The 22,815-nt window shown below is 44.3% G+C and overlaps 1 protein-coding gene across 5 annotated transcripts in view; it reads right to left on the bottom strand.

Annotated features, from left to right (window-relative positions):
• The window catches only part of LOC147219756 (growth factor receptor-bound protein 10-like), a 48,269-nt gene that overhangs the window by 11,912 nt on the left and 13,542 nt on the right, over window positions 1-22,815 (bottom strand). For all 5 annotated transcript variants that reach the window (XM_086171157.1, XM_086171160.1, XM_086171156.1 and 2 more), the window contains 4 exons: window positions 18,618-18,864; window positions 17,645-17,768; window positions 4,901-5,057; window positions 1,849-1,964 (listed from right to left, as the gene is read on the bottom strand). In XM_086171157.1, the coding sequence (XP_086027283.1) occupies window positions 1,849-1,964; window positions 4,901-5,057; window positions 17,645-17,768; window positions 18,618-18,864 (644 nt within the window). The remainder of the gene's footprint in view (window positions 1-1,848; window positions 1,965-4,900; window positions 5,058-17,644; window positions 17,769-18,617; window positions 18,865-22,815) is intronic.

Raw genomic sequence — 22,815 nt, 5'->3', positions numbered from 1 at the left:
CGCTCAAACGAGTACAATCCAGAGCTGCTCCGCGGGAAATCATGTCGGTTTGGAAGTAACATTGTAACATTCAGCGATTTTTAAGTGAGTTACCTGATGGAGTGCTACTGAAAACCATCCGTTCTTTGGTCCTGCTTATCCTGCTAGCTGGGCTCAAAAGTGTGTCGAACCGATCGCCGTTGATATTTGGCACGAGAATTAGCATGCCGAATCCCCGGCTCGGTCAAAACAGTGAGTGACGGGGCTGACATGTACAGTAGAGACATACACACTCCGAGCGGCAGCGAGAACCTGCAAACTATTCTCTAACAAGTAGGTATTTATTTTTACTGGAATCCATTTTTGACTCCTAGATCCTCGCAGCCGACCGGACAATAAGCGGGCCGACAAGATGACATTTCATCAGACTGAGCTTTTTCAGATTTCGTCCCGCAAGATCCAACGGAGCAGCCAAATGACCGCATTCACTGGTGCATCGACTCCCAATTTGAAACCTTGAATTTAGGATTTTTTTAGGACGGCAAGTGCAAATTTGACTGATCGTAAAGTTCAGACAGATATTTTCAGTCCATCCGGCATCTCACACATGTAAATGACCTCTATATTGGATTTGGTGGATGCAACTTGTCTACACTAAGTTAGTGACACCCAGAAAAGATTTGATTTTCATCATTTATTTGACAACCAAGAACCAAATTTACAACGATGCATTTGAATTGAAATATCTTTTTTCTCTGTCATTCATGTTCGACTCAGCCGAAAAGGAGGCTTTACATCAAAGATCATAGAAAATTATAAACGGATGTTAGTTTTATTCAAATAAATATTTGATACATGCACCAGCCCAGAGAACCCGAGGATATTGGGGTCAAAAGTCATGGCTAAATTTCACTCATGTTTTAATGAGAAGTATATTGGGATTTCACTCATAAAAATTGAAATTCTAATATTCCTATTTTAGAGAATCATCTGGGTTCTCTGTTCTTCTTTGTATATTTTTTCCATCTCTTTCTGGTGCAATTCGAGCCAAGGAGAAGCAGAACAGCCATCTTTCTTGAATCTGTGCCGAATCTCCATCGAATCCATGTGATTTGTGAGTTTATTCTCTCTACTTTGGCACGCTTAGTCATAATAAATATCCAGAGAAGTCATTTGCATAATTCAGAATGGGCTAACAGCTATCCCACGGTGTTTCTTCGGAATCAAATGAAGTGGGAAATGAAAATCATCACACTTTTCTCTCCGTTTGTCACAATTCACCGACAGATACGACAATGACTGAAAATTGCATCTCTGACGTCTCGCTGTCCCAAGACACACGGGTTCTGCGCACGGACCAAATAATAACAGAGATATTAGCGACTTAGCTTGCGATGGGCTGACAGGCCCGCTTCCCTCCACAAGCAGTCTCACAGTCTAAAGTCAAAGTTCGAGGAACAGGCATTTCCTCGTGGATTTCTATACAATTATATTAATTTTTGCACCTCCTTGAGGTGCCCCCTTCTGGTCATTGGGAGAAAGGTATAGGTTTCATTGTTGAAATCTCTGGGCCATATCAACATCTTTCACAGTCCATGGAAGAGCGGCTGGCATTTCGGTCTTGAGACGCTGAATGCTTGAAATTGTTTCCGTATAAAAAAAAAATATCTGCATGCAAATGTTCTGAATGTCGGCATGAAATCAGAAGCTCCAGTCAAGAAATGTCAGACTGGAAAATCCTCCTAGCCCCAGTTGTGCGAGTGTGTGTGTGTGTGTGTGTGTATATATGTGTGTGTGTGTGTTGGGAGGGCACTGTGTGCTAAAGCAAGCAGTCATAGAAATGTCATCTCAGGGATGCAAGCGACTCACCAGGGGGTTCCTGAAGAATTCATATTTGGCATAGTTCTTCCTGAAGAGGAATTTACTGTCGTTGCTCATGGAGGCTTGAACCTGAACCACCAGCTCATGGTCCTCCAGGCATCTCTCTGTATGGACACACACACACACACACACACACACACACACACACGCGCGCACACGCGCGCACACACGCGCACACACACACACACACACACACACACACAGGGTTGTCTTTGTGTTATCCTCAGGGCATTTGAGGCTGTGGCAAACACAGATTCAGATGATAAAATCTGAATGATTCAGATTTACATAATGATTGAATTGTGGACAAAAGAACAGTGAAAGGACAATCAGCATGTCAATGCTTTACTTGTTGTTGTTTTTGTTTTGCACTTTTTATCCCCCAGCTGAAGAATCTTTGCCTGTTTGTCCCTTCTTTGTGGATCTTTATTGAAAATTAAAAAACAAATTCTTTGTCATCACAGGACCTTGGTCTCCAAATTAAAGAGGAGTGTCCCCTGGCAACATGAAACAATACAATTTGGACACACTGCCATGAGAATTCCAGCTTCAAATCCATTTGTTACAGTAAATGTGTCTGCATTTAGACTGAAACTGGCCTGCCCTGAAAAACACTGAGTCTATTCACAGAATCAGTTTAGCACCATTTTGGAACAACCTTCATAATCTGAAGCGCAACGCGCTGCATAAAAATGTAGCTGACAGGTTTTAAATGCGAAAGGCCCAGGAATGTGTATCTGTACCAAAATGAAAATACCGGATAGATAAGAAGGGGAAAATCAATACCTTAAAATAAGCACGTTTTTCTTTCCTGTCGTAATATAGATTTGAATTTGAATCAGAAATCCAGATATTAAAATTAGTCACATAGAGATGGGAAAACTCTTAATTTCTGTGTTGAAGTGTCTTCCATTTTATTTTGTCGAGGGCAAAATACACCAACAATTATTTGCACGCGATACGACCGTAACAAACAAGTCATGAAAGCAAAAATTATGCACGCCACGTCTGCTTTTACTTCCAGGCACACAACGCTATAGAGCTCATTTCCCAACCTATTTTTCTGCTATTGTACCCCGACCATGATACGGTTTAACTATTGCGCTTTGCAGAAAGGCATTTATCATTTATTAGGTGGATACAAAGAGCCACTTGTACCTACCTGCAATTAGAAGCGACTATCTGCCTACTGTTCTAACCACTGGTGATTAATGTTAGTCACAGTAATAACTATCACGCCCCTTGTCAGATCATAGATAAATGAGAGCCGGAAACGCAGTGAGCACAACACGGTTCGCAAGCGACTGCCTTGTCACAGCAAATAATGCCGATGACCTACTCGATAATCCTTTCTTTGTATCGGCCGATGTTAGTCGGGGTATCGTTATCGCCAATTTGAGATGCGAGGGAGAGCTGAAATGAGGAGCCGCGGGGAGGAGAGGTGCCGCCAGGCAGGGACGGAGCAAAGGTGGGAAAGAGAAGTTGTCTGAGCTGGTGTGGGGGTGGGGGGGCATTGCAGGAAGATGATGTCATATATTTAGGCTGATTGCTGAGAGCAGAGGAGCCATAAGCAAAGTACAAGCCACAGACAAACACACAACCACACATTAAGGGCTCACACAGGCCTAACTTGCTCACTGTGCATCACATGGTCTCATTTGTGCGCGCGCGCGCGTGAGTGTGTTTGTTGGTGTCTGCGTCTGAGTGCGCGTCTTTTTCTTAAAGTTATAGTGTAACGATTGCACATTTGGACGGATTGGAAAACTGATAATGACAGGATGTTACGCGCTATGAATACGCACGCACGCATAAACACACAATATGATAGCGCCAAGGATTTAGTGCTAATTCTCGTGTCCAGATGAACTACCGCACTCGGGAATTATCGAGACAAAACACACAAAGTCATGGACACATGCAAGAGAAGTAATCTGGCGGTGATTCAGGGGTAGAAATGTCTGCGCTTTGAGAGTCTGTGCACGCGTGCATGTGAATGTGCCCGCACACATTTGTGTGTATGCTGGCTGTAAGGAGGGGAATTTCCTGTAGAGGGTTAAGTAAAGATGGGATTGGCTGGGAGGGCGAGGGGCTCGTCCAACCGAGACCTGGGATTGGTCGATCGCGACTCTGGTATGACGCTTTAGTCCAGGCCTCTCTTCCCTCCCCCTCCTCCCTTTGCTCTCTCTTTCCCTCTCTGTCTTTCTTTTCCTCTCCTTCCACTCTCTTTCTCTCTGTTTTTTCCCTCCCTCCCTCTCCTCACCTCACATTCCATCTCTCCAGTGCACTTTTTTTTTTTTTTTTTTTTTTTTTTTCCAGAAACGCAGATCAAGCAGCAAAGCACAAAGCGATCCTTTGACTCTAAAAATACAACTCTAGGAGTAGGAAAGCCTCATCAAGGACAAAGACAACCCCGGGAAATAAATGCATAAAAAAATAAATAAATTCTTCAAAGAGACACAGAGCAACATTATGGAAGCAAAGCATCTTGTGCTGTTCTTTTCTTTCCCCCTCTCTCTCTCTCTCTCTCTCTCTCTCTCTCTCTCTCTCTTTAACCCTGAGCATAGCACTGAGAGGAAGCAGGCATGTGTGCGGAACATGGAAAATTCTTAATCCCAGGACCACTTCTACCTCTCCGGGTTGTATAGAAGCCATACAAGCACTCATGCCATGCTCAAGTGAACATACACACTGAGGGTACACACATGAGAGTATCCCCACCCTTACAGAAACTCACAAAAGCAGCACAGACACTGAAGGCTGACACACACCTGCCTGTAGGACACATATTAAAAAAAAGGCAACTACGTAGACTAGTCTTTTCAGCTTCGGAATGGTATTCATGCGGCGTTCCGGGGCTGATGTCAACGTTTATGTTAAATTCTGCGCCGTGTGAATCTCGAAAAAAAAAAAAAACACAGCCACATGCGAACGATAGAAAATCGAAAAAAAAAAAAAAAGGAAAAGAGAGAGCACGAACGTGAGCGCGAGAAAGCTCAGATTTGAATTCTGGCTGCATATTTGCGTAGAAACACATCCTTACCGAGGCCGAGGACGGGGTGGTGCTCCACCAGTGTCCAGGCATTGTCATCCAGGCAGTGGCTCTTGTAGACCAGGAGCTGACATACGTCTCTTGCCGTCATGTCTGCCGGGATCTCCACCACCTTACCGGCCCCATCCTCACTCCACACCTTCACTATCTGGAAGCAAACACGGATAACGATGGGAAGGTCTACTCCAGAGCAATCCTGTCGACATCCTGCGTCGCATCCTGAACTGCGACTCAAATCCAGAAAAAAAAGGGAGGTTACATTTACCTCCATCACCTGGAGTTTTGTCAAGTCCGGCCTTAAGTCCCGCTCACATTAGTATGTGAGCTCAAAAAAAAAAAAAAAAATGGAAGAAGTCCAGGCAAGGTCGGCCAGCCCCTGCACTCTGGGTTCAGCCCTTTTGTCCACAGCTCAACCAAGCTCTTCTCGCTCACACACACACACACACACACACACACACACACACACGCACACACACACGCACACACACAGCTACAAGCGTAAACCTGCTCGCTCACTCAACAGCATGGCACGGCTGCGGTCATGTGGACCAAAAAAAGTCAAAAAACACATCCTCACACTAAAGAGACATTTGTCTATATTTCATTTAGTCTTTGAATATGTCACCAGTGGGAAGAGCTCGCGGTCACAGTTCTGATGCCAAAGTACTTCCCATTGTCGCGCCATTTTGAACCATTTCAGCGAGGCAAGCGCCCAAAATGACATTGAAAATGGACGTAATTTTGCCTCCAAGTGAATGATGCTGCAGATAACCACGGACCGGCTGCCTCACACCACCGTATGTGCAGAATTACACGAGCAAAGTAAAGAGGGCTCCAAACTACAAAACCACAGGTACTACATTCAAGTGAGTGAACATTGGAGTTTACACAAAAAAAAAAAAACGTAAAACACTCACATTATCTGCCATTTACCCGAGTGGACATATGTGTTTTTATGTTTGTGCGCATGTTGTCACACACCTACATACTTCTGTCCGCAACAGAGATTCTGCTGCTCTGCCTTTTTACATAAATCCAGCGAGAACAACTGTTGAAAATGACATGAAACAGGACACAAAGCTGGGGATGACTGAGGGCTGGGTCGGGAGAGGCACGGAAAATTAAGTCAAACAATGGCACCCTGATTTGGAAAGATACAAAACACATGAAAAAGAATCGGCAACGGTGGCCCAGGAATGACACAAAATGCCGGGAGCGCCGCGACGGCGATGCTGAAGGAGCCTCTGCGAGCAACCAGAGCCAAACGCCATCCTGTCCTCCCACACACCCCCCATAAAAATAAGTGATTTTGTGACGTGTGCGTTTTGTTCCAGAAAACTTTTTTTTTTGAGCTGCAAAAAAAAAAAAAAAAGAAGAGAGAAAAAAAATCCTCCTCACTGCAAACTGGCACACACACACGATGCACACGCACTCACACACAGACACACACACCCGCACAGAAAGCTTGCCACAGACACCCAAAAAAGAAAAGAACACATGCAAGTCTCTTACCTCCACAGCCTGAAAGAGGCAACAGTCTGGAGAGCAGGATGGCATTTTCACACTGAGACGCTCTCCAGTGACACAGAGAGAGAGAGAGAGAGAGGGAGGGAGAGAGAAAGAGAGAGAGAGAGGGAGGGGGAGGAGAGGGAGGAAAGGAAGTCAGGAAGCAAGAGAGAGAGAGAGAGAGAGAGAGAGAGAGAGCGAGGGAGGGGCAGACTGGCAAGGAGAACACACAAGCGAGGTAAGAGGGGGAGGAAGTGACAGAGGAAGGACAAGAAAAGACAGACAAAGTGGAGGACAGACGGCTTCTTCTCGTGCTGGGCAGCATAAAGGCTGGGCTGCGAGAAGCTGTATGAGCCGCTGCTCCCCCCACACCCCGCTCTTCCCCCCGCCTCCCTCTGGATTAACCCAGTATGGGATTTTTAAACGGTGAGCTGCTACCTGTCACGTACTCCACACTCTTATCTTCAAGGCTGCGTTCAATCCCTTCATCCCCACCTCCAACCCCCAACCCAGAAAAAAAAAAAAGAAAGATCACGTCAGCCCCTTTTACTGATGTATCAAAAGTAACCAACTCTTTCTTCGCCAAACACCCCGCACCCCAAACCCAAGTGCACGTACACACACACACACACACACACACACACACACACACAGAACAAGCTCTATGTACTAAACTACTAAGCCAATCACTGAACACACGCATCCCTTTTTTTCCTCCTGCATCCACTAACAATTCCTCTTTGCGCTGGTTTCAATTTCTATCCCCTCCCTCCCTCCTTCTCTCCTTCCCTCCCTCGCCTGCTTGCTCGCTTTCCCTCTCTTATCCTCCTCTTCCTCCTCCTCAGCTGTATGCGAAATACTATGCGAAAGTGTTGGGACCAGGGCAACATGTGTAATGTACACCGATGGCTTGGAGGTCGCAAAGAAGGCAAACGAAAGTTTTTTTTTAAACGGGGAGGGAGTGAGAAAGAGAGAGAGGAACAAAACCAGAGAAGGAGAGAGAGAGCAAGAGAGAGAGAGAAGGGAGGGAATAAAACAGCAGGGGTGATTCGATCCGAAGCCGCATGGATCAAGTGTCGTTTTGGGCTTCGCTGAGGGGGTCAAGGGAGGGGTAGAGACGGTGGGTTAGAGGAGGGGGAGGTGGTTGCTCAGCAAATCTGGAGAGAGGTAGACAGTGAGAGAGGGAGGTAGAGAGAGAAAAAATGAAAGGAGAAAGAGGAGGAGGGGGCAGAGAAAGAGAAAAGGAGAGCTATGGAGGAATGTCAGTAATGCAATACTGAGTCATAATCAGGCTCATGTGTAGGGTGCAGGCCAACACAGCTGGCCTCTAATACAGCGTGCATGAGAACTATGAGCCCCAAACACACACACATACACACACACACACACACACACACACACACACACACACACACACACACACACACACACAAGATCTTTCTTTCCCCCTCTCATTGGCTCAAAAAAAGGAAGGCAAAATGTAAACTGAAGACAACCAGCTCCAGCAGTTTTCAAACTCTTACACTCAACTTTTCCTCGGGTCTCACACAGCAGGTTTGCAGCCATCTGGACGGCACTACATTTACCTGATTGGGTATATGTGTGTGTGTATGCGTGCGTGCACGCCAGCGTACGTGTGTGCTGCTGAAATAACGCAAGTTCATGTGTGTCGTGAAAGAAAGAATGCGTACAGGAAATTCACTTCATGCGTCGTAAGGACTCTTTCACTTGACTAAACCGAACGTTTCTTTCTTATGTTATTTTCCCATTTAAACCAGAAGGTCCTCGAATAATTCCCTATCTTTTTCATCGTTTTATCTGCACAAGATGAAATTGAACTCACCTTGGTTTATTCATACACTCCTTCTGTCCCCCTCCCCCACTGTCCTTTCCTTCTACAGCAGTGAAGGGTGAGGGGTGGAATTGTGCAGGGTTATTGGTCTCCAATGCTGCTTATAGCAACAACTGCCAACACACACACACACACATACACACACACAGTCATGTAAAGAGGGCTTGGAGTCACCGCATATTGGATTGAAGGGTCACGGACAGACACCTGCATACATATAAACAAAGACACACATAAGCACAGTATGTACAGGGTCAGAGGTCACACAGAATAATCTGCACCAGGGTCAGACCCACTTGACCAAGAGGTTTACGGGCCCCTAAACCTATCAGGCTGTCCGCAACCTCACAGATACACTCAGACACATACACACATTTATGTAGGCAAAATATACACACAATCTAACACAGCTCCATCTGATCTGGTTGTTTTAAGCCAGTGTATATCTCATCCACACTGCAGATTGTAAAAGCAATCTTCATTCCTTCTGGTGGGAAAGGGGGCAGGGGGCTTTATGTCAAGATCATTTCAATAAGAAGTAGCGAGTAAATATAATCTAACAGAGCCTCATGGGTTTTTTATTAAGTCTCAAGTTTAAGTACATGCTGTGACTTCAATGGCTTGGTTAGCCGCTGAAAAACCCAACTTTAAGGTAACACTTATTTAAATGCTGTATCGTGCTGGCATCATTTCTCTGCTGTCACTTTAGATCCCATGGGTCTAAAACCACAGTTGGTTGATATAATAAAAGATTAGTTCATGATCAAAGAATGTACAAATGCATGATGAAGGATTCATTAATATTGAGAATTGTTTGAGCAAAGACACCAATACGGTGTTAAATTGGGACTAGCATAATGATGATGCAAAAATCTTGATGTTGTTGTTAATCCTGTTGAGGGATTAACCCCAATAATCAATTTGCGTTTTGCACACCGATCACCGCATGTTGCTCCGGTACAACGGAATAAACCAGTGGGTTTCCCCCCCCCCCAAAAAAAAAATAAAAATTAACTTTACACCCCTTGTTATCTATCGAAATAGCTAAAGCGCTTGTTTCTCAGTTCTCTAATCACACCCTCGGTAATAGCGGGCTTGTTACATAGCTGCTAAATGAACCACTGTGTTCATTAATTCTGTTCATCTGCTTTATGGTGCTGGACAGGTGGCTCGCAGCTGTTATCACAACTTTTGCTAAAAATAGTTGCCTGTGCAGTTGGAATTGATCAGGGCGAGAGTGAGTCCCAGCACGAATCAACCGCGAGGCCGATGGGCTCTCAAAGACCCCCCCCTACTGCGGCCTTGTAACGACTATTCTCAATGAACACAAGCGAAAACACCCCAAAACAAAACACGTACTCAGCAAAATGAAGTTTCGTTTCCATTCGGTTCCTGGGACATCGGTTGCTGACTTGTAGCAGATCCTTTGCAAGTTTTTACAGCTTTACGATCTTTCTTTCTTTTTTTAACAATACCATGCTTTCTTATAATAATTTGGCTTGTATGTACAAAGATCCTCTTTTTCAAACGACATTTCAGGATTTCAATGGATTTACTTTTTTGATCCTCAAAGTATTTTAAGCTTGGTTTTAATTCATTTACTTGTTCATTTTATTTTTGAAATGTCTCTCTTCTTTCAGGTCATTTTTTACTCATTCACAGATACATTTCTTGCAGGTTTTTTCAAACAGTTATTAAATGTTATGCATAGAACAAGCACATGGAGACTATAACCCCAACCCCCTTTTTCCTCACAATGTGCCTTGGGAGGTTATTCATGTGTTGATTGATAGGTAGGTGATGTCATGGATTGTTTGTGTGATACTGCATTAATTAACCATTTGTATACTTAATTATTTATCGTAATTTCAAGTTCTTCCAAGTAAGCTGGGAAGGCTTTTTCAAATCAGATTTTTTGCAGATTTTAAGGGGATCGCTTACTGTGCTTACTTCGAGTTAGTTCGTTTCCCCTTTTGGTCCTTCGTGTTTTATATATGATCTTATTTGGAATATTGAAGTGATCCGCAGAGAACCAAAGAGATTTGACTATGCATAGAATTTAAGGGAAAGATCCAACACGAGCTGCTCCTACAGTGGCCTCACGCGCACTTTCCCGTTACCTAGAATGACATGAAACAGTGCTTTGAAGCAGAAGGCCGTAAAACCCGAATATACCTCGGGGTGCGGTAAAACACGCTACAGCTGAGGGGAACTGCGGAGCGTTCCGTGCCATCAATGCGGTAATATCGACCATTTTGAATTTAATATCATCGCAATCCCGGGTGCATTAGTACAATCTGTAAATACTTTTCGGGGGGTGGGTAAATCCCTCAATCGGCCCACAAACAGCTGTTAGTTATCACCTTGAAATGATAACTTGTCAGGCGGAGGCTACCAGAGCAGACCAACACACCCATCCTTAATATCAGCATTTGAATGCCGGTTGGCGGCGACTTCCCCTCCCTCGTCTGCGACGGCATCCGTCCCCTTTCATGTCCGTGAGTGGTCGGGCTTCAAGCCAGACAGAGCTGATTAGCTCTGCAGACAGGCCAAACTCAATTTCACCTCACTAGAGAGCCACCACAAAGCCTCACTGAGTGGCTCACCTCCCCGCCTCCCCGTGACCCAACACTGACACGACACTGTCTCTCACACATACGCTCACATACATGTGCACATGATCAAACCAGCTGATGCAAACGTCCCTTCATCAGCAGCCACTCTAATGTGGTTAAGTTCAATACGAAAGCACGGAAGAGTGAAATTTCGACCTGCCCGGTTGCGTTAAAATGACAAATAAAGAAAAAAAGTTGGTCTTTTTCTTCGTGATTCATCTTTCATGCGAAGATTCCGCCGACGGATTAAAGTTCATTTATTAGTCTCAACAGGAAACATAGAGATTCTCATCCTCAATTCTAAACAGATGAAGCCCACAAGATTAAAGGGCTTACAGTTCTATCTAATGTCAAGTCAAGCACGGATCAAGAATGCATGAAGCCCCGAGGCTCATAGACATGGACACCCCTCCCCCCCGCAGGCGCAAATCTTCCTTTTTGCATCCCCTCACTTTTTTTTCGCAGTATTCGTATCGCGGCCAATTCACTCGTTTCAGAATGACGGAAAAGTAAACCGAAAAACTGCAAACGGTTTCACGAGAATGTGCGAGCGACTTGTAAACTATCAAAATATGTGGGAAGATACCACAACAGGATACTGGGGAAAAAAAAAGACAAAAAACAAATATGAAAACCTGAAAAACAACCATAACATTGGTTAGAAGTAACTGTCTGCAAAAAAAAAAAAAAAAAGCCCAAGCCAAACAACATTATGGTGAGCAGTAAAAAAGAATGAAACAGGACAAACGCATCAACAAAAAGTTTTAGAAAATGAGAAACATTTCATTTTAGATTAGATTTGATTAAATTATTTCAAATGAAATTACATATTTAAAGGTCAGACCAGTGATGCAGTAAAAAGAAAGAAAGATGCAAATAAAGCTGAAACCGAGCCAGGCTTCATTCTGCTAAGAACACCCTTGTTTCATTTGTGCAGATTGAATAAGGCCAGAGTTGGAGAAGGTCTGAGGATCTCTGACACACGGAGTCTGCTGTGCTCTTCTGCCGCGCTGCACAAGTGCCGTTTCGATTGAAACGCAGCATCTCGGCTTTGACACGTGCGACATACTGAACGCAGTTTTTGAGGGAGGTTGTGGTTAAAAAGTTTGACAGTCTGACCTTAAATAATCCCTCCAAGAACAATAATGTTCCCGGAGAAATTACAAAAGTTACATCATCGCATGGCTGAAAGAACAAAACCGTTTACTCCTCCCAGAAAATTCAATCTCTCACAAAATACACACAAAAGCCCAATAAATCATAGATTCCTGGACTTTGTTAAATCCCATCCAGGTAAGTGATTAAATTTTAATTTACAGTAAAGCACCTTGATCCGCATTAGAAACTACAGTGACGTCGTAACCGGCTAACAATAGAGTTTATATATCCATGTCATTATGAGCTTACTCTGTTCAACAAGCTTTCTCTGCCATCATCGCATGCACACACAAACACACAAAGACACGCACATTAATGCACCTGATCTGATTGCAGTGGGTCAGCAGACCATTGCGTGCAGAGGTACATCAGCTGACCAGAGACAAAAGCGGGGGCAGGAGTCCTGGATGGAGAGAGAGTGTGTGACTCACAGATTTAATTAGTTGTCATGACATTGCTGCATTATTTATAGCCGTGGTGTTGTTTTTTTCTCACAAGGGATCACAGAATATACACACTTGTTTTGAAGAAATGTCAGTTCTGATATATAGCGGTGTGTCATGTGAGCGTCACACTGTAAATACTTTTGTTTGGATTCTGCTACATTGTCATTTACGGAGTACTCCGAGTACTCTTCTTCCAGCGGCCGGCCTCGGGCGGACTCTCTCGGCCAAATTTATTATGTTTTGCAGACCGAGAAATCCCGTGTTCACGAGAACCGCTGTATGACATTTACTTTACTGGTCGCATGGACATAAAATAACGCATCCTCTCTGTGAAAGATGATTTAGTATAAAGACAGTTTTGCATCATGAGTTAGCCAACATCAACTGATACACTTAAAAATTAGCAAGTCTTTTTTCTTATTTTGGTGGGGGGATTGACAAATGATGATGGATATTACAAATGAAATCAGCAGAATAACAGACAAATTTGCAAGAAATAATCAACCCATAAAGGTTTTTAAATTTGTAATTTGGTCTCCAAAAAACTGGACAAATTCGACAGACTGCGTTAAAACTTAAACGATGAACGTAGCAAAACAGAAATGGTAAAAACAAGAGCCGAAATGAGAGCAAAACCCGACCCTTAAACATGACCCTTAAAAGACAACATTGCACAAAATCGCACGCGTTTATCAAGAAAGAACAAAAAGTAGCATCTCTCAACAGCGGTCCATTATCTGACAAACAGAAATAACAGATTGAGATAGATTAGATGCCGCAAGACACAACAACAAACCCTAACTTTATCCACACGTCATAGCAATTCTAAACACGATGAGGAGTTTGGCTGGAAAAAGCGACCGGGGACGCGCAGAAGAAGGGGAGTGCTTACATTTTCATGGTATGAACAGAACTCGCAGCAGAACACTGTTGTTATAAAACCTACGAACAAACACAACCGGAGAGAGTTACTTCAAAACATTCAGGATGATCTGAGCAAAACATGTTAATGTTCCAAAAATAAAATACCCAACGAGCAAGCGATGTGAAGAGACCATTAAAACGGCATAATTTTTCCAAACCGATGTGAAACAATTGAAGGCTGTCGAACGTATTTATCTATTGACATTTTCAGCCAGAGTGGCAGCTCAGCTCTCCGCTAATCCTGGCATGCTAACGGTGACAACAGCAACACCGTCACTGTTGCACATATTGCTATTTGTATCTGTTTGGTGGGTTAGCATGCTAACGCTTCGGAACCCAGTCTAAACACAAGTACAGTGGAAGCTAGCTTACCTGTGTTTTTAATGGTCTAACTTTACTTTTCAAAAACATTTCAGCAAAAATTCCAAGTTAGATAGCTAACTTAGTCTAGAACACGGGTGGGCAAACTTTTTGTCACGTGGATTGACTTTTAAAATTTGACAGACGGGCCGGGTCAGCACAAGATATGATACATATTAAAAAAACGCATTTGATAACAGTACATATCAGACTGTCTGACATTTGCTTTGAAAATAAAACCAGCTTGGTTTTGAAGGCTCTGACGTTTGCTTGCATTTCATGCACAGACCGATTTTTCCCTTGTAGCTTCACGTCCGGGTCCTTCATGTATGTCAGTATGTCCACAGTAAAGGCGAAATCACAAAGCCAATCTATGTCATTCAGCTCAGGAAAATTCTCAAGTGTTCCCAAGTAGCTCCAAAAATGAAATAATCTCCTGTTTGAGTTCCCACAATCATTGCTCCAATCATTCAGTCATTCACATCAAGTATGAATTCTGTGCCAATCTTTGGCGGGCCGGATTAAAAAGACCAACGGGCTAGATGTGGCCCGCGGGCCGTAGTTTGCCCACCCCTGGCCTAGAATAACACAAATGAAAAAAAACAAAACAAAAACACCTGTATTTTTCCCCATAAACACCACCAGCAGAACCAACCAGAACATGCGAAATGACTAAAAATTGAAAAAAAGGAGGAATTAAAGTCATGAAGCGTCTTTATGCCAAGAGGAAAACGTATATGTATTTTTCATGAAATGCAAAGGTATGGCTTTTTTTTCCTCAATGGGAAAAAGAAAACATTATAGAAAGAGTATTAATCATGAATGCCACCTCACCTCAGGGCAGAGAAGTTTGAAAAAACAAGGCTGCCTTACGTCTGCAGCCATGAAAGTGCAACTGACTTTTTCCAGGCAAGAACTGGAAATACGTCGCTTTAGGAAAAGCAGTAAATATGACACGAATGACGGCTGAATTCCATTTGGTTGCCTTGGTTGTCGGTCTCTGGTTTTGCTCATGCTGACTTCTTGTCACACTGTCATGGATTACTGGGACACTCAAGCATAAGAGATTGTTAATATTATTACTTTTCCTACTATGTCAAATGTCAGCGGTGAAATAATAATCTTCTTTTCGCTTGTTCTTTTTCCAACTGCCCCCCCTACGCCCACCCCCACACACATACAGCATGACCTTGTATCCTGCCATTTCGGTTTTCGCCAACCGACCCAACGGCTGACATCACCTTCCCCCGAGTCACAAAGCCGGGCCTGAATCATCAGGCTGCAGAGCGCAAAGCCCGATACTTCTTTGTCCATAATCTGGAAATGAGCACCCAATATTTCAATCAAAAAAAAAAAATCTGAAAAACAAACTGACTCTTGTAGATGCCTCTGTTTTTTTTTTTTTCCCCTTCAAAATGTTCTCTCACCTCCCGCCACAGAGAGGTCAGGGTCAGCGGCAGAGCAGCATCCTTGATGCTCATCAAACTGCCTTCCTGGCCACAAATTAAAGAAAGAATTGCATTACGGCCGCCACACCGATGCCAAAACAAACCCACTCGGCCAGTGATGACAGACAGAACCTGACTAAATCCTTGTGAAAACCGCCACAACTTGCGTGGGAAACGGAACACGGGGTATGAGATTCTGCTCTAGTGAATTAGCTGTGACTTCTGCAGCTACCACACTTATTTGAAGGGTTAGATAAACTTTGCAGGCAGTTATTCCTCCGGACCTATTTATAAAATCTAATAGAGCTACAGCGTCATGTTAGGCGTTCATGTAGCTTGTTCATAATACCCGGAGGACAAATCCATTTATGTTATCGATGGCAACGCCGGCCATGTCACGCACATACTAAGTTTTTCTAATAATATAAGTACATGATATAAGCTGTGTATCCCACTAAGAAAGACTCAAGCTTAGTGGGGAATGTTCAGATTCCAACTCAACAGCTGGAGGGAGAGACTGTGAGAGAGATCCTCTGATAAAATCATGCCAATGCAAATACTATGTCTGCAGACCAACGCACAGCACGTCTGAGAGTCTGCATTGTTGTGCGAGCCAGCCAGCGTCGCACCCCCACCCCAACCCACCCCCACAATGCACATCCATGCATACGTACATACTGCACATGTATGTGCCTCACTGCAGAGAGCCTTACACAACATAGCGTGCCACCGGGAGCGCCGGCGTCTGGAGCTGAAAGCTACAACGTGGCCAGGGCGACACTGGTCTTGTCGAACCTAAGTGATTTGATCAGTTAAGGCCTTATTCAATCATGTTGGACGAGCCACGGCTGATTTCAAGCATTAACGCGGATTAAAAAGCACGGCGGTTCCACACGCATTAATCAAAGGAGGCTGGTAAATTTACGCAGGGAATTTATCAGGCCGAAGCATTTCCTCATCTATTTCTCGGTTGATTTATTTATTTATTTTTTTAACAGCTGTTGATAAAGCACTCTGCAACATCACAGGTGATTTTTACTTCCTCGAGCTGAAGCGTCATCCGGGCTGGTCATCTGGAGACGGGATGAAATTGCTCTCCTTGCAAAATGCTGCTCACAAACGCCAGATGTTCTATCTAAAACTGGGGGTGTGCCACAAGGCGTCATGAAAGTCTCACAACATGCTAACCGAAAATAAAATTAATGAGAATTTATTTCATTCATTATTCTTTTTTGGCCATCCCCCTTGTGACTACTGACACTTATGGATCTTTAACAGTCATGTCAGTCACTGAGAAATATACTGTTTCCTTACGGCTTCTGCTCACAGTTATATAAACTCACCACTGTAGTCCTACTTCATACAGACTATGAGTACACATACACACACATACAAAAGTCCCTTTGTGCAAACACTGCAGATACTATCCAACTCCAGAACTTATGAGACGAAGCCTTGAAAATACAAAAATATGTTTTTTCTTATCAAATATGCATGACCTCATGTTAAGTGAATAACGATACCTGTGTTTGGGTGTGTGTGCAAGTTCATCTCTGTGTGTTTTAAGGCAGGAAAAACTGGGCATCTAATGTAATTCTTATTGTTCAGAGTTGGCATCCTGAAAACGTCTTTAAGAAAGACGGAACATTCCTGGAACAGGACGCTCTGCCGCGGGAAGGAAGGGCACGGCTACGACACATAAGCAGACACACATATAGCAACGCACGCATTGTGACGCCAAGAGCGAACATGGAAGCGTGTGAACGGGAAACGGGCGCCTGTCTTGTCAGAGTCGCCAGATTGATTCACAAGGTTCAGCGATATCCAACTCACAGACATTCCCAGCTCCGGAAGTCTGCATTCTGTCTACAGCATCCTGGAGAACCTGCTCACCTCTCCTCGCAGCAAAACAAGTCCACCACTTTCTACGAGAGCATGTATGTGTGTGTGTGTGTGTGTGTGTGTGTGTGTGTGTGTGTGTGTGTGTGTGTGTGTGTACGTGAGTGTTTGACAGAGAAAGATTGATAATGACACTTCTGCAATCAAACACACACACACACATACAAGGTCAGATAACCCTGGGATAACCTATTGTGCAATAAAAGGAAGGCAACCCCAGTCAACATGCAGTTCAGAACTGAGCACAACAGGCCAGTCAGCTGATTTGAAAACACACGTCGACACAGACACACACGGCCGCTCTTGTGACTGTGGTGAAATGAAGGACAACAAACACATTCAAACTTTTTAAGGGGATCATGTCAATGTGACAAATTCATGTCATATCGGACATTCGCTCAAAAACAATATTGAAATAATTATGCAACCGTGCCGCAACCCGAAGTGTTATTTCTGGTTAAATAACTAACCAACGAGGTTTATGAAAGATGACTGAAGGTCGTTCCGAACGGTTTACACGCACTTACATGGTTGTCTCCGGTCTGGATGGGGCTGAGGACGGGAGAGCCCGCCGGGCTGCAGAGCTCAGGGAAAGGGTTGGGGATGGCCGGCAGCGAGGCAGGCCGCAACTGATGCTCTTCCTGCAGACACCTGCAGAGGGAGACAAACGTACTCGTGACCTCGTCGAGTCGATGCATACATACACATGGGAATCGTATGGCAATGAAAAGGACTGGCACACACTATAAATTAAGACTAAAAGGTTAATTACACAGTCTGGGATAAAACAGGCAACACAAGGCTTCAGGGAGTTCACTAAAACCCACTGAATCTAAATAAAGTACGGCTCCATCGATGTACCCTACAGTTCGGCGTCACATCTGAAAGGACATTTTATACTTAATGTTACCAAGTTAGGCCTTAACATCTAGATAAATCTGTGCAATCGTGTACATCTCCTGTTCGACACAGGAGCAGCAGTTCCGTATGTGCATGACTAATATAATGATGATCCGGGGAAACCTGAGTTCGATATTGTATGTTTTTTTTCAACATTTCTCTCTCAGTCTGTATCCTGTAAACTAAACTCCAGTTTTCTTTTCCTTTAATATAGGCCGATGAACCGTAGAGTCAAGGACCTACCAGTTCGGTCACAGCTTGTCAATGTTTGTTTATGTATTTCAGGGTGCATGCTGTCATATTGTGTCACGCTGCACTGTTTCCCCACTGCGCAACTTCATGTCCTACACTGGCGTGTTTGAAATAAAACTTACAGTTGGGAAGAGGAGCTGCCAGCTGGAAGCGGATCGGTTGCAAGAATTGGATATAAAGCTTTTGATACACACAAATCAAGAGAAAGCACACACGGACCGAAGACAAACAGTGAAAGAGGCTCTCCCTCAGGCGCTGCTGTCAATTTCCTTTCTGCAAGCGCACTGTTTCGCTTTATGTCGAGCATAAAACATTGATATGAATGGGGGGGCTACTGTGCGCGCCTACCTGACAGCCTGGATGTGCATAGGCTGAGATTGCCGCAGCTTGTCCCTGGAGGGGATGGACGGGGGCAGGGATGGTGTGTGACGCCGTTGGGCCTGACCGTGTCCCGAGTACGGCGCGTGCATGTGGTGGTGCGGAGCGTGCAGGTGGCCGTTGTTCAGGAGGAGCTCCGTGTCTGCCTGTGTGGAATACACACTCTCCATAGAGGAGTTCATTTCGTTGACCAGCTGTTCCAGGTCCACATCATCATCTGCGGAGGCAAGGGGGGGGCAGGAGTGGGAAGGGGTTTGAGAAATCGAAGAGAGAAAGTCGGTGAAAGACGGGCGAGTCTCGGGACAGCGGGCGCCCCGCTCGGTTAAAAGCGGGGAATTGAATCGCGGGCCATCGGATCGGTTCTGCTGCATCCATGTTTACTGATCAACTGTGAAAATAACAAGTGCGACTTCATAAAGGTTGAGCTGCCTGACGTATTAACACGCATATCATCATTTCAAATTCTGAACAAAACATGTTCAAATTGCACAGGAAACTGTGCAATTGAACTGACAGCTTCCTGTAATATGAGCAGCGCCGCTTTTTGACAATCTGGCAATACAGTTTGGCCCCATTTATCCATTTAAGCCGTTATTTACTATGATTATCGATCCAAATATTGCCGGGGAACATTGCGGCCCTGAACCAACTGACTCGAGACACTCAGCTTTGTTTTGAGGTTTCACTCCTTTTGCTGCTGGATTTCACCGCGGCATTTAGACTGATATTTTATTTTCTTTGGTGTAACTGTGATGTCTGTCATTCAGCTGGAACCGGCAGTAACCCGCAGACTAACCAGTGTGAGAAGGGTCTCCGGAGCGAATGTTGCAAAAGAGTCTGTAAGGGAATCATCGGTGTTTGTCTTGGTGGCGTGAACCTGAAGGACCGCCAAGACCGGGAGGCCTCACGTATGCAAGCATTACGGGCAGATGCGGTGAAACGTTAGCGCTGGTTTCTGCCTTATTCTCGCCAAAATGTGCATCTAACAACATCGCATGATTTGCAAAAGCAGGCGACTTGACGCGGGCGCACTGATTTACTTTTCCCGAATGATAGTAATGGGACAGGGGGTCGACGAGTAAAAAATACAGGAGACGCTCAACAACACAAATGATGTCCCTGAAAATTGATACTGCAATCATTCGGATTCAACAAAAGGTGCGGGAATGTAGGTGACGAAAGGTTGGGGGACTGCTTGCGAGTCAAAAAGAATGGTGAAATGCACGGTGAAAGTTGGCTGAAGGGTTTAAAACTTTCAACATCATGAAAATGTACAAAGTGCACTTCCTGCAGCCTGGAGGAGTCATCCCAGTCACTGATGTTTTGCAAAAAACATTTTTTCCCACCATATTAAGTGGAAAAAGTGGATACATTGCAGTCTAATGAGAGGAAGTACAATATCTCCAACACAGCCATTTTAGGGTCAAGTGCAAAGTAAGAGCGAGACAAGACCCTTAAATTTCCTCAAAGGGCGAATACGTCTGCAGAAGCGTGTCCAAGAACTTTAGCACTCTGTCTCACCCCAACACCACACACAGAATTCCTGACATTCCTTCAAGGAAAAATTACAGCAATCCAGGAAGGTTCACCAGCCCGTTCATGGCACACGGTGACCAACGACCGGGGTAATATGGAGCGCGGAAACACGTGCGCGCAAAAAGAGCCGAGGACGCGATGTTCGCCAAGCAGCGCTGATGAGCATGTGCACGTAATTATACAGGACAATCAAAACTGTACTGCACGTCCACTCACATGCCCGCAGTGGATATATGCACCGAGCCTACAGAGCGGAAAAGAAGCCGCTGGGAGTTAGCTTGTCTGATCTCGGCTAGAATCACAAAGAAATATGCATTACGCACAGAAAAGTCTGGGAAACAGGATCATGTGATGTCTGTCCGGTGCGGGGCCGGCGGACGGGAAGGGTCAGAGAAGTACGAGGCCGTACGAGGGCCGGAAGAGACCGGTATGGCATAAAGATCAAAATGAATGTTATCTTTTCCGTCCACCGTCTAACCCGGCTCGAAACGCTGGATGACATCTCACTGAACCTGTGCAGCAGCGTGTGTTTTGAACGAGCGATATATCAAGATCACGTCCGTGTCGCAGGATGACATACGTTCATTTCAAAACTACTTCAAGCCACAGTCGGAGCGAAGGTGGCAATTCCAAAACCATACGTACTTATTTGGGAGGTGCCATTGTGACGTTTGTTGTGATATTATCACAATGCCAGCATGTGAAGACTTTGCCAACGTTGGTTAAAAAAATTACTTTGTTGTTATAACGCTATGCAGGATATCCAAATGCACAAGGCTCCACGTACTTTTCTATTTGTTTTAAAAGGGTTTGATGAAAACGGGATAGCTTGGGGTGTGAAAACATGCCCATTATTCTAATTAGCTGCCGTGGTAAATGTTGTGACAGGCCCGATTAACAGGGTAAGCGCACACTGCATCGTTCTTTCTCCACACCATCTATTTTGCTTGATCGGTGGGTGTAGAGGCTATCCCAGTTGGAACTGGAGGGAGAAATAATTATGAGATAATATTACCAGGACGCCTGAATTAATTTCGCATAATACCGTTTGGCTCAGTACTCGGTCCGGACAAAAAGGTTTTGCCACTCCTCTTGTTCCTACGGTTTTCCCGTTGAACAATCACGAGCCGAAGTGTATGAAAAGAAGCATCGGTCGTACTCTTGACACGCGTATGACTTAAAACACTGAAAAGTACTGTGAGCCATCTTGCGCAAGATGTTCGTGAAGTTGGATATTATATGTTCTAGTTTCATCGATTCTTTTTTTTTGTGTAAAGAAGATATTGATGGTAATCTCATCCCCATAAAGGATTAAAAAAAAAAAAAAATCCACGTTTTGAGTGGCGTATGTAAAGATTCAGGTCATAGCTATTCATGAGAAGTTGAGTCAAGGGTGACTGGACACGGATTGGAATTCTCGGCAATGTTTCACCACGAAGTCGGTGCGCAGGCAAAGACATTTAACCTTCTCGGGTCGTTACCATGGCGAGGATGTCACCTGGTTCATTAGTGCGCCTGTAACTGCCCAAAAAGCTGTAGTTAAGAGTTTATGGAGTCATCCCGGGCCAACTCTGAATGTTAAAGTTGCTGGGAAGGGATAAAATGACTCAGTTTGTCCGGTTTTTAACTGAGGGACGTTAGTTTGGGAGCCTTTCTTCTTCTTCTTCCTCTTCTTCTTCTTCTTCTTCTTCTTCTTCTTCTTCTTCTTCTTCTTCTTCTTCTTCTTCTTCTTCTTCTTCTTCTTCAAAAAAGCATTTTTTTTCTCTGTGCAAAGGAAGTCCTGGCATTTTTCATTGCAAACCTTTGAGCGGTTACAATATACAACGGGCATTTCATCGAGGCAACTGATATCTCAATTTGGAGGAATTGGTCTTCTTTCTTACAGCTCTCCTGTGTTGCTTTTGATAAAGCAGCTGCTTTTTACATAAAATTGAGCCCGGTTCAGCTTTAAGAGGATAATGATATATCATCGGCGTTCCTCTCCCTCCTCCCATTACTGGCTTGGCTCGCATACTGCACTGCTGGCTTTAGACGGGCAAGGACGTATAGCATGAAAATGCCTCGTCCCTCTCCTCCACCCGAGACATTCATGGATTCATTCCTGTAAGATCCAAGCATACGCTGACTCTGGATCTGTTTTCTGCAACACAGCCTGCAATAAGGAACTTTCAGTGACAGCGGGACAAAAGGAAAAGCTGGGGTTTGCTCTAAAAATCAGAAATGTGAAGAAATACTGAAGAGTCGTTGTCACACACTTTCAAAGCAAAGATATGAAAACCAATGATTTTTACTGTATTCGGTGACTTTCCAACACCAAGACAGCCATCTAACTAGATGGACTGAGCAGAAGCACGCGGAAACGTAAAGATTTATGAGACTAGACACCAGCAAAGGCGACTCCAATGCAGAGTCCAAATTCGATAACGTCCACGGGTGTCAAATCCAAACCAGGAAAAAAAACACACGGATAAGAGCGGGATTGTACGAGATAACAAAAATCAAGTTTTGTGACTAAACTTTCCAGTCATGCGGCGTATTGAGTAATTTCATAATCAGTGATATACCTTTAGGTTAGCTTTTCCAGAGACAGTTGGAAAAAATGTCAATTGTTTCAGTTATATATTGTGTCCTT

This window comes from Fistularia commersonii, chromosome 24 (assembly GCF_037954325.1).
Source record: "Fistularia commersonii isolate RoL2024-O1a breed Wild chromosome 24, RoL_Fcom_v1.0, whole genome shotgun sequence".
NCBI classification, from domain to species: Eukaryota; Metazoa; Chordata; class Actinopteri; order Syngnathiformes; family Fistulariidae; genus Fistularia; species Fistularia commersonii.
This window is presented reverse-complemented; position numbering and strand designations above follow the sequence as displayed.